The sequence below is a fragment of the Ranitomeya variabilis genome, chromosome 2 (assembly GCF_051348905.1).
Source record: "Ranitomeya variabilis isolate aRanVar5 chromosome 2, aRanVar5.hap1, whole genome shotgun sequence".
In the NCBI taxonomy this organism is placed as follows: domain Eukaryota; kingdom Metazoa; phylum Chordata; class Amphibia; order Anura; family Dendrobatidae; genus Ranitomeya; species Ranitomeya variabilis.
The window spans coordinates 424,212,814-424,225,955 of record NC_135233.1 but is presented as its reverse complement, the minus strand read 5'-3'; the positions used below and the strand labels follow the sequence as shown (position 1 = coordinate 424,225,955).

At 43.2% G+C, this 13,142-nt stretch overlaps 1 protein-coding gene and 1 long non-coding RNA gene across 2 annotated transcripts in view; one reads left to right on the top strand and one right to left on the bottom strand.

The window, feature by feature from the left end:
- The window catches only part of OLFML1 (olfactomedin like 1), a 28,922-nt gene extending 23,043 nt beyond the window's left edge, over positions 1-5,879 (bottom strand). The window contains exon 1 of the mRNA XM_077286654.1: positions 5,586-5,879. Within this exon, the coding sequence (XP_077142769.1) occupies positions 5,586-5,750 (165 nt within the window). The 5' untranslated portion in view covers positions 5,751-5,879. The remainder of the gene's footprint in view (positions 1-5,585) is intronic.
- Positions 1-13,142, top strand: part of LOC143806352 (uncharacterized) — a 34,881-nt gene that overhangs the window by 4,679 nt on the left and 17,060 nt on the right. The window contains exon 2 of the long non-coding RNA XR_013221439.1: positions 5,216-5,302. This is a non-coding gene — a long non-coding RNA (uncharacterized LOC143806352). The remainder of the gene's footprint in view (positions 1-5,215; positions 5,303-13,142) is intronic.

The window sequence follows — 13,142 nt, the reverse complement described above, 5'->3', positions numbered from 1 at the left end:
CTCAGCTCTACTGTTCCAAGGTGCATGTCCACATACTCAGCTCTGCTGTTCCAGGATGCTTTTCTGCATAATCAGCTCTACTGTTTCAAGGTGCCTGTCCACATACTCAGCTCCTCTTTTCCAAGGTGCCTATCCACATACTCAGCTCCTCTGTTCCAAGGTGCATGTCCACATACTCAGCTCTGCTGTTCCAAGGTGCATGTCCACATACTCAGCTCCTCTGTTCCAAGGTGCCTGTCCACATACTCAGCTCCGCTGTTCCAAGGTGCATGTCCACATACTCTGCTGTTCCAAGGTGTCTGTCCACATACTCAGCTCTACTGTTCCAAGGTGCCTGTCCACATACTCAACTCCGTTGGTCCAAGGTGCATGTCCACATACTCAACCCTGCTGTTCCAGGATGCTTGCCTGCATACTCAGCTCTACTGTTTCAAGGCGCCTGTCCACATACTCAGCTCCTCTTTTCCAAGGTGCATGTCCACATACACAACTCCACTGTTCCAAGGTGTCTGTCCACATACTCAGCTCTGCTGTTCCAAGGTGCCTGTCCACATACTCAACTCTGCTGTTCCAAGGTGCATGTCCACATACTCAACTCTGCTGTTCCAGGATGCTTGTCTGCATACTCAGCTCTACTGTTCCAAGGTGTCTATCCACATACTCAGCTCTGCTGTTCCAAGGTGCCTGTCCACATACACAGCTCCTCTGTTCCAAGGTGCCTGTCCACATACTCAGTTCTGCTGTTCCAAGGTGCCTGTCCACATACTCAACTCTGCTGTTCCAAGGTGTCTCTCCACATATTCAGCTCTGCTGTTCCAAGGTGCATGTCCACATACTCAGCTCTGCTGTTCCAGGATGCTTGTCTGCATACTCAGCTCTACTGTTTCAAGGTGCTTCCCTGCAGCATGTCCAGCTATGCTATTACCCTCCTCATACAGCCTTTCCAGTTCAGCTGCCCTCTGGTCTGTACTGCTCCTACAGGACCACATCTTAAACAAACCACCTCACCAGGTGAGCCATAACAGGTTCTTGTCCTGTACTATGGCCCCTCTTATTTCTTTAAGCAGTTGGAGGGAGGCTGCCCCTGCTTTAGTCCTCGCTGGTTTTCCAGACAGAGCCCTCCATTGCTGAGCTCACTGTACAGAGAGCTGTAAGGCTATGCGCACACGTTGCGGATTTGCCTCTGAAATTTTTTGTGCGGATTCTGCATCTCTTGGCAGAAAACGCAGGTGCGGATTTGATGCGTATTTTATGTGGATTTTATGCAGATTTACTGCGGATTCTGTGCGGATTTTTCCACACCATTAGCACAGCAATTATTTTTCCATTGATTTACATTGTACTGTAAATCACTTGCGGATCTGCAGCGTTTCTGCTTGGGAAAAAACATTGCAGACCCGCAGTAACTCCGCAACGTGTGCACATAGCCTTAGGCCGGCGTCACACTGGCGAGTTTTACGGACGTATGAGCGCAGAAAATACACCCGTAAAATATGCATAACACACGGCCCAATGATTCTCTATGGCCCAGCTCCTATCAGCCATATTTTACCGATCCGTATTATACGGTCTTCTACGGCCGTACAAAATCGCAGCATGCTGCGTTTGTCACCGTAATGCGCAAAAAAAATCGCCAATGAAAGTCTATGGGGGCGAGAAAAATACGGATTACACACGGACCAGCAGTGTGACTTGCGAGAAATACGCACCGGTGTAAGGGTACGTGTCCACGGTCAGGAAACACTGCGTGTTTGACGCTGCGCAGAGCTGCAGCGTCAAACACGCAGCGTCCAGATGTTCCAGCATAGTGGAGGGCATTTTATGAAATCCCGTGTCCACTATGCGTGGAAACACGCATCCGGCTTCCCTGCGACTCCGGACATGCTGCGCGTCTTTTCAGATCGCAGCATGTCCGTTTACCTTGCGGGGACGCTGCGTCCCCGCAAGGCATAACACAGGGCTCTATGGCGAGGGGTGCGATGATCCCGGATGTGTACAGTTAACACATCCGGCATCATCGCGTCCCAGAAGGGGGCGGGGTTTAGCGCCGAGCGGATTTGCCGCTCCGACGATACCGCTGGCCATCCTGACCGTGGACACGTACCCTTAGAGAGAAAAGCCGGTAATTCAATTGCCGGCTTTTCATTTCTCCTTCACAAACCCAACATGATATGAGACATGGTTTACATACAGTAAACCATCTCATACCCTTTATTTTTTTTGCATATTCCACACTACTAATGTTAGTAGTGTGTATGTGCAAAATTTTGGCACTGTAGCTGCTAAAACAAAGGGTTAAATGGCGGAAAAAATTGGCGTGGGCTCCCGCGCAATTTTCTCCGCCAGAGTGGTAAAGCCAGTGACTGAGGGCAGATAATAATAGCCTAGAGAGGGTCCATAGATATTGGTCCCCCCCTGGCTACAAACATCTGCCCCCCGCCACCCCAGAAAAGGCACATCTGGAAGATGCACCTATTCTGGCACTTGGCCACTCTCTTCCCACTCCCCTGTAGCGGTGGGATATGGGGTAATGAAGGGTTAATGTCACCTTGCTATTGTAAGGTGACATTAAGCCAGATTAATAATGGAGAGGCGTCAATTATGACACCTATCCATTATTAATCCAATAGTACGAAATGGTTAATAAAACACACACACATTATTACAAAGTCCTTTAATGAAATAAAGACACATGTTGTTGTAATATTTTATTACTCTCTTAATCCAGCTGAAGACCCTCGTTCTGTAACAAAGGAAAAATAAATCAACAATATCTCATACCTTCCGATGATCAGTCACGTCCCACGAAGTAAATCCATCTGAAGGGGTTAAATCATTTTATAGCCAGGAGCTGTGCTAAAGCAGTGCTCGTGCCTGTACAACCCCGGGTACTGAATGGAAAGCAGGGTGATCTGTAGTTACCTTGAGTCGCGGTGAGGCGCCCCCTGCTGGATGTCCTCATGAACTGGAGCCTGGTAAAAGTTCCCACGCTCGAGTTCATAGGAGGACATCCAGCAGAGGGCGCCTCACGGCAACTCAAGGTAACTACAGGTCACCCTGCACTCCATTCATTCCCTGGGTCTTACAACCATGAGCAGTGCTTTAGTACAGCTCCTGGCTGTAAATTGATTTAACCCCTTCAGATGGATTTACTTCGTGGGACGTGACTGATCATCGGAAGGTATGAGCTATTGTTGTTTTTTTATTTTTCCTTTGTTACAGGACGAGGGTCATTAGCTGGATTACCAGTATAATAAAATATTACAACAACCTGTGTCTTTTTTTCATTAAAGGACTTTGTAATAATGTGTGTGTGTTTTATTAACCATTTCGTACTATTGGATTAATAATGGATAGGTGTCATAATTGACGCCTCTCCATTATTAATCTGGCTTAATGTCACCTTACAATAGCAAGGTGACATTAACCCTTCATTACCCCATATCCCACCTCTACACGGGAGTGGGAAGAGAGAGGCCAAGTGCCAGAATAGGCGCATCTTCCAGATGTGCCTTTTCTGAGGTGGCTGGGGGCAGATGTTTTTAGCCAGGGGGGGCCAATAACCATGGACCCTCTCTAGGCTATTAATATCTGCCCTCAGTCACTGGCTTTACCACTCTGGCGGAGAAAACTGCGCGGGAGCCCACGCCAATTTTTTCCGCCATTTAACCCTTTATTTTAGCAGCTACAGCGCCCAAATTTTGCACATACACACTACTAACATTAGAAGTGTGGAATATGCAAAAAAATAAGGGATATGAGATGGTTTACTGTATGTAAACCAAGTCTCATATCATGTTGGGTTTGTGAAGGAGAAATGAAAAGCCGGCAATTGAATTACCGGCTTTTCACATATCTCGCGCTGAATTAAATATAAATACAGAATATATATATATATGTGTGTCTCAATGACATATATATATATATATATATATATATATACTGTATATATGTTTTAACGAACATTTGAGCACATAAATCCATTAGATGTCGGTTTTGCAAGCCTGCGAGAAAATATCGCAGTATGGATGCCATACGGATTACATACGGAGGATGCCATGCGCAAAATACGCTGACACACCCTGCCTACGGATGACATACGGATCACTATTTTGGGGACTTTTCTGCGTATTACGGCCGTAAAAAACGGACCATATTTACATACGCTGAGTGCGACGCCGGCCTTAGGCTTCTCTCTTCCCTTTTGCAGATTTGTGAGACGTTCTGACGAGTCTAACATTAGACTATGATGAAGCTGCAGAGGAGAGCAATAGACATGTTGGTGAAGACTGGTATAGCCACATGAAGCAGCAGAGGGGATAAAGCATCTAAATTGGAGTGTGCATTGAAGGGGGTAGCAGTGTAGCTGTGGCTAAGGAGACTAAAAATTAAGTAAAACATAAAAAATATTTTTAATTATAAATCACCCACCCTTTTTCACATTTGCAGAATGTTTGCAAAAGTCTGATCTCTTAGAATATAAAATTAATTAAAATCGATAAGACCTGTAAAAGGGAAAAAAATTAAAAAAATTGAAGCTCCATAATTGATTTTTTTGTCAACGTAAAAAAATAAGTTTTTAAAAATTAAAAAAAGGTTGAATTGCACTCTTTTCCCCACTACAAAAATAAAGAAATGAAAAAAAAAAAATATTTAGCTCTGTAACATTCATAAAACTCTGATTTTACAAAGTATAAAATTATTTAACCCGTGCTGAAAACAATAAAAATTGAAATGCCAAAATTACTAATTTATGGCAATCACACTTCCCCAAAACATGCAATATAAAGCAATCAAAGCACCCTTTGCACCCCAACATGGAACCAATGGTGACTGCATGTCAGCATGCAAAATGAAGCCCTTGTTTAGCTTCATCATTGGAGAAGTAATATAAAAGTTACGGGTTTCGGAAAATGGCGGCACAAGCCTTTATTTTTTCTTACAAGGTTGTTAAATTTTTTTTACTGGCTAAAAATGTTATAAAAAGAATAAATAAATCTTGTATTTCTATAACGGTACTGATCCAGAGAATCGTATTTCCAGGTCATTTTTACTCCACAATGAACACTGGAAACCCATCACACCCCATAAAATTGGTAGAACTGTGTTTTGGCTTTTTTTAAAATTATTTTCTCCCATTTGTTTTCCTGTTTGTTAATACAGTATATAGTAAAGTGAATGGTGTCATTCAAACTACAACTTGTCTCACACAAAGGAAACCCTTGTATGGCCACGGAGACGGAAAAAGAATAGTTTTGGCTTTTGCAGTGGTGAACCAAGAGGAGAGCTTCTTCACAAGCGCGTTAGTATTTGTGTTTGTTGTTTTTCTGCCTCACATTTAAGAAACATGATCTGGTAAATTAGGAATGTGTGTGTTACCTCTTGAAGCCTCTCCTGACTCCTGTACAATGAAAAGTCTGTAAAAAAAAAAACCCTCTAGAATTCTTCAAAACCTCTTCAGGAAATGGAAAAATTCTCCAAAAATTCCCTAAAAAGGAGCATTTTCTGAAGTAGTCGATTCTGAAAAAATTCTTAAAGTGTCCCTGTCAGATTTGCCAAAAGTGACACAATGGAAAATGACCTACCTCAAGAGTTAAAATTCGTTTCTCGATGTAGCGTATCAGGGGCTCCTCTTGCGTTGCAGTTTGAGGGGTCGCGTGCGCCACAAGCAGGACCACAGATAGGATTTCAAAGTAGTTATAATCCATGCTGAGCTCCTTACTGACGCTGGTGCCCGGGAGTCTTACCATATGCAGGACGCTGGGGCGCACCACAACGTACGGACTCTAAGAGGGGCTTCAAGATTCACAAAAGCTTCTCGTGGCCTCCGTTCTGATACTAACAATGTCTGATATGAATTCTTTCTGCGAGGAGCTGCCAAATGTCGTGATCATTTCCATATGTTCCGACGAGGAGCCATATCTTTACTATCTGCAACGTACGAGATTTTAGTTCTGTTCTTCATTGTAGCAGAGGAAGAAGGATACAAAGGGAGTTGTACTACAGGCAGCAGCACTTGGACGACGCTCAGCCAGTGGGATAGACATATCACATTTCCATCTCAGATTGTAGGGATGTGGGCTGAATATTAAAGGGAACCTGTCACCCAGTTTTTTCCGTATGAGATAAAAATACTGTTAAATAGGGCCTGAGCTGTGCATTACAATAGTGTATTTTGTGGACCCCGATTCCCCACCTATGCTGCCGAAATACGTTACCAAAGTAGCCGTTTTCGCCTGTCAATCAGGCTGGTCTGGTCAGATGGGCGTGGTGTCTTCCCCCAGATCTTGCTTAGTTTTCCGTTGGTGGCGTAGTGGTTTGCACATGCCCAAGTCCAGAATCCACTGCACAGGGGAGGGAAAAGAGCGAGATCTGCGCTATTCCCCTGGTGATCGGTGGGGGCGGCCATCTTCCTGTGGCCGCACGTGCGCAGATTGAGCGCTCTGCTGCCCGGTGCTTCAGGAAAATGGCCGCGGGATGCCGCGCATGCGCAGATGGAGATCGCAGCGGCCATTTTCCTGAAGCAGAGTTTGCTCTTTTCCCTCCCCTGTGCAGTGGATTCCGGACTTGGGCATGCGCAAACCACTACGCCACCAACGGAAAACTAAGCAAGATCTGGGGGAAGACACCACGCCCATCTGACCAGACCAGCCTGATTGACAGGCGAAAACGGCTACTTTGGTAACATATTTCGGCAGCATAGGTGGGGAATCGGGGTCCACAAAATACACTATTGTAATGCACAGCTCAGGCCCTATTTAACAGTATTTTTATCTCATACGGAAAAAACGGGGTGACAGGTTCCCTTTAAAGAGGTTGTAAACCATGTAAAATATCTTCAGAAGTGAAATACTTAGTGAATCTTCAACTTCTTATATATTTGTATGCTCATATGTTTGATCCAGAAATTACAAAACACTTTTGAGAACTGGCTGCACCACTAGTTCCATGGCCAAATCAATGTATCACTGAAGGGTTAGTGTATCAGGAATGAAGACTAGCAGGGTCTGACTACCGCCGATGATGCCACCCCACACCATAATCCTAGTACTGGTGTCCCCTTGTGAAGACCTCTTCATGGTGCTGCCCTCGTGGTCTCCAAACCAATCTCCGGCTATTATGGCAAGACAAGGGCGTGACTTGAAATGGATAGACCTCCATTACAGCCTCTATTTCCGTTTTGTTGTGCTCCCACTTGAGAGCAGTGGGGTGAGGAAATCTGCCTCGTAGCCTAATGTGATGCAAACTCATGGTTGCGTAGATGGTGAGGCCCATAGGCCTAGTATGTGATTTCCTGTTTCATTTGCAAACAAATTGGATCATTGATGGAACCAGTTGCCCGGCCACTTCTCCGAAGTGTCCCAGGAGACTTTTTATTCAACATGACATCCCCAAGGCAGATATTACTGGTACTACTGTGAACAGATTGAGGGGCCTAAATGTGCTCCCATGTCTGCAACGTCTCCGGACTTGACTCCATCGAGCACATTGGGGATGTCATTGATTATACTGGAGATGCCAAGTGCATTTAGCGGCAGGACCTTCCTTGGACAACTTGGTAGCAGCTGAGGCTATAAGTGCAGGAATTTCTGCATGTGGGGATTTTTTAAATACCTGTAAAAAAAGTATGGTGCAGCCAAACGGCAGATGAAGAGGTAATGTTTCAGCTTCCTGATTACATAGACAAGATGTACGTGAAGTTCTTAGTTAGGAAAAACAAGTTGTAGGTTATAGAAGCTACATAGTTACATAGTTGAAGACACAAAAGAGCACAGTGAGGTCAAAAATACTCTGTTGTAAAAAAATCACAGTAATCAGCAAGTGCTAGTCAAAAGATGTAAAGAAAACAGGGTATTTAGTTGATACGTTTTTTTGCAAAAAAATGTATACTAAGCTGCTCCACCAAATCGTCAAGGTATACCCTTATAGAGCAGTCCTATCTAATGTATAGAATCCCTATCTGATGTATTTAAAACCTGATCATCTGTATAATACCTGTATAAGCAGGGTTCAGAGAAGGACTATCCATGTGGACATGCAGGATGGAGCAGTTAAATGCAAATGACCCACAGAGGAGTGGTGGACTCCCCAGTCTTGTAGAAACAAGAGAACAATTATAGAACCAGAAACACATGGGCCACTTGCACATTGAACAAGTCTGTAGGAACCTGTTCACACCACCAGAATACTTGAAGACACAAAAGAGCACAGTGAGGTCAAAAATACTCTGTTGTAAAAAAATCACAGTAATCAGCAAGTGCTAGTCAAAAGATGTAAAGAAAACAGGGTATTTAGTTGATACGTTTTTTTGCAAAAAAATGTATACTAAGCTGCTCCACCAAATCGTCAAGGTAAACCCTTATAGAGCAGTCCTAACTAATGTATAGAATCCCTATCTGATGTATTTAAAACCTGATCATCTGTATAATACCTGTATAAGCAGGGTTCAGAGAAGGACTATCCATGTGGACATGCAGGATGGAGCAGTTAAATGCAAATGACCCACAGAGGAGTGGTGGACTCCCCAGTCTTGTAGAAACAAGAGAACAATTATAGAACCAGAAACACATGGGCCACTTGCACATTGAACAAGTCTGTAGGAACCTGTTCACACCACCAGAATACTTGAAGACACAAAAGAGCACAGTGAGGTCAAAAATACTCTGTTGTAAAAAAATCACAGTAATCAGCAAGTGCTAGTCAAAAGATGTAAAGAAAACAGGGTATTTAGTTGATACGTTTTTTTGCAAAAAAATGTATACTAAGCTGCTCCACCAAATCGTCAAGGTATACCCTTATAGAGCAGTCCTAACTAATGTATAGAATCCCTATCTGATGTATTTAAAACCTGATCATCTGTATAATACCTGTATAAGCAGGGTTCAGAGAAGGACTATCCATGTGGACATGCAGGATGGAGCAGTTAAATGCAAATGACCCACAGAGGAGTGGTGGACTCCCCAGTCTTGTAGAAACAAGAGAACAATTATAGAACCAGAAACACATGGGCCACTTGCACATTGAACAAGTCTGTAGGAACCTGTTCACACCACCAGAATACTTGAAGACACAAATGAGCACAGTGAAGTCAAAAATACTCTGTTGTAAAAAAATCACAGTAATGATGATCAGGTTTTAAATACATCAATGCATCCCATTATTTTATTTGCCTTTGTAGCAGCTGCCTGACACTGGCCACTGAATATCAGTTTGTCATCCACCCATACACCCAGGTCTTTTTCATTGACGGTTTTGCCCAGAGATTTAGAATTAAACACATAGTTATACATCTTATTACTTCTACCCAAGTGCATGACCTTACATTTATCCCCATTAAAGCTCATTTGCCATTTATCAGCCCAAGCTTCTAGTTTACATAAATCATCCTGTAATATAAAATTGTCCTCCTCTGTATTGATTACCCTGCAGAGTTTAGTGTCATCTGCAAATATTGAAATTCTACTCTGAATGCCCCCTACAAGGTAATTAATAAATATGTTAAAAAGAAGAGGGCCCAATACTGACCCCTGTGGTACCCCACTGCTAACTGCGACCCAGTCCGAGTGTGCTCCATTAATAACCACCCTTTGTTTCCTATCCCTGAGCCAGCTCTCAATCCACTTACACATATTTTCCCCTATCCCCATTATTCTCATTTTATTGAACAACCTTTTGTGTGGCACCGTATCAAAAGCTTTTGAAAAGTCCATATACACTATATCCACTGGGTCCGGAACTTACCTCTTCATAGAAGCTGATCAAATTAGTCTGACAGGAATGGTCCCTAGTAAACCCGTGCTGATACTGGGTCATGAGGTTATTCCTCTTCAGATACTCCAGTATAGCATCCCTTAGAATGTGCTCCAGGATTTTACCCACAGTAGAGGTTAAGCTTACTGGCCTATAATTTCCGAGTTCAGTTTTTGTCCCCTTTTTGAATATTGGCACCACATTTGCTATACGCCAGTCCTGTGGTACAGACCCTGTTATTATGCACTCTTTAAAGATTAAAAATAATGGTCTATCAATGACTGTACTTAATTCCTGCAGTACTCGGGGGTGTATCCCATCCGGGCCTGGAGATTTCTCAATTTTTGTGATTTTTAGACGCCGCCGTACTTCCTGCTGGGTTAAGCAGGTAACATTTAATTGGGAATTTTTATCACTAGTCATTTTGTCAGCCATGGGATTTTCTTTTGTAAATACTGATGAAAAAAAGTCAGGTATATACTGCGCACAGGTCCTATCCAGGATGCTAATAAACATCTCCCATTTTCTTTGTGTACTTTTATGTCTCAGGATATCGTCCGAGTTAATTGCACCAAGATCCTCTCTCATCCATTGGAAATTTGCCCTCCTGAAGTTTTGTGTCCTTGTCACCCCTCTACTACACATCTTATTAAAGGAGACATGAAAACTTATTATTTTGTGATCACTATTCCCCAAGTGACCCCCAACCCTTATATTTGATATGCGGTCTGGCCTGTTGGTTAATATTAGGTCTAGCAGTGCCCCCCTTCTTGTTGGGTCCTGAACCAGTTGTGAAAGGTAATTGTCTCTCATAGTTGTCAAAAACCGATTACCTTTACTGGAACTGCAGGTTTCTGTTCCCCAATCTATTTCAGGGTAGTTGAAGTCCCCCATAATAATGACTTCTCCTTGGCAAGGAGAGCTAGGCAAAGTTCCAGAGAAGGTGGTTGACGTGCAGCCCTGAAGCAAATTTCAAAGAAGGGGTTCTCCACTGGTCGGACAACCAAGCAATAACCAAAGCTTCTAGTCTTAGCCACAGAAGTTCTAGGAGCAGGGGTGCATCATAAAGAAGCACTATTACAAAATAAATATCCTTGTTGTGTAGAGAACAAAAGTGAAGCGTCACCTTCTCAGTCTGAAATCATTTTTGGATGATTATGTTAACCCCAAGACAATTCCTCCTCTGTTGCCAAGAGTCTAAAGTTTAAGTATTTTGGTTTTAAGTTTGGAACAGTCCATGCAAGAGTGACCCTTCTCATCACAACATAGCCAGATTCCTTAGTCAGGTGATAGAACCTTTCGGCCGATGATAATTTCTTAGTGTTCTTGTATTGGTTCATGTGCTGGCTCTCTTTCTAGGAGATTTTGAAAACGTTCTAATATGTAGGATACGAGAATCTTGACCTTATCCACTCTTTAAAAAGTCAGACCACTTGGATGGCAAAAGAAATCCGATCATTAAGGGAAGATGACAAATCTGTACCAGGAAGCTCATCATATATCCCAGCTATAGAGACCGGCATAGAAAAAAATAAAAGGAGAGAGTAATTGTTCCAAGCCAAATCAGATTACAAGGTTTGGAACGGTATGGCTGGTGGTGTAATAGCAAGAGATTGCAACATTGCATCCATAAGAGATCATGTGCAGCTTGGAAAACCTCCTGCTGGTTCACAACGACTTGCTTAACCAGTTCAGAAAAGTCCTCTGTAACCAGCACGAATGGTCTTGAAACTGTTGCAGCTTAGGAATCGACAGTATTTTTCTCAGAATCAGTAGGAACCACAGTGATCAATAAGTTATTCCCTATCTGCAGGAGAAAACCCCTTTGTCTTAAAGCTTCCCTGTACATTATTCCTTCTTGTTCTGTGCCTCACCATCACTTGCTGATCTGCAGCTATTGGCTGATGCTGCTCCTCCCAGACGTCCTGCTCTGCCCCTGCGTAATATCTGCAGCCCGGTAATATTGATAATGCTCTACATACAAAGGGCGACTGTCATAAATGTTCCACTCAGACATATACAATGTGATAAATTGCATTTTACTTCAATAATCTACATCAATATTAAATGAATTATGTACACAGTAATATAAGCAGCCATACAGTGGGTACGGAAAGTATTCAGACCCCTTTAAATTTTTCACTCTTTGTTTCATTGAAGCCATTTGATAAATTAAAAAAAGTTAATTTTTTTCTCATTAATGTACACTCTGCACCCTATCTTCACTGAAAAATAACAGAAATGTAGAAAGTTTTGCAAATTTATTGAAAAAATTGAAAATATCCCATGGTCAAAAGTCTTCAGCCCCTTTGCTCAGTATTGAGGAGAAGCCGCTTTTGAGCTAGTACAGCCATGAGTCTTCTTGGGAATGATACAACAAGTTTTTCACCCCTGGATTTGGGGATCCTCTGCCATTCTTCCTTGCAGATCCTCTCCAGTTCCGTCAGGTTGGATGGTGAACGTTGGTGGACGCCATTTTCAGGTCTCTCCAGAGATGCTCAATTGGGTTTAGGTCAGTTCTCTGGCTGGGCCACTCAAGAATGGTCACAGAGTTGTTCCTTTGTTATTTTAGCTGTGTGCTTAGGGTCATTGTCTTGTTGGAAGGTGTACCTTTGGCCAAGTCTCAGGTCCAGAGTACTCTGGAAGAAGTTTTCATCCAGGATTTCTCTGCACTTGGCCGCATTCATGTTTCCTTCAATGATAACCAGTCGTTCTGTCCTTGCAGCTGAAAAATACCCCATAGCATGATGCTGTCACCACCATGTTTCACTGTTGGGATTGTATTGGGCAGGTGATGAGCAGTGCCTGGTTTTCTCCACACATACCGCTTAGAATTAGCACCAAAAAGGTCTATCTTCACATCATCAGACCAGAGAATTTTATTTGGCATAGTCTGGGAGTCCTTCAAGTGTTTTTAGCAAACTCTATGCGGCTTCCATATGTCTTGCACTGAGGAGAGGCTTCCGTTGGGTCACCCTGCCATAAAGGTAATACTGGTGGAGGCTGCAGCGATAGTTGACTTTGTGGAACTGTCTCCCATCTCACTACTGCATCTCTGGAGCTCAGCCACAGTGATCTTGGGGTTCTTCTTTACCTCTCTCACCAAGGCTCTTCTCCCACGATTGCTTAGTTTGGCTGGACAGCCAGGTCTCGGAAGACTTCTGGTGGTCCCAAACTTCTTCCATTTAAGGATTATGGAGGCCACTGTGCTCTAAGGAACCTTAAGTACCGCAGAAATTCTGTTGTAACCTTGGCCAGATCTGTGCCACAATTCTGTCTCTGACCTCCTTGGCCAGTTCCTTTGACCTCATGATACTAATTTGGTCTGACAAGCACTGTGAGCTGTGAGGTCTTATATAGACAGATGTGCACCTTTCCAAATCAAGTCCTAT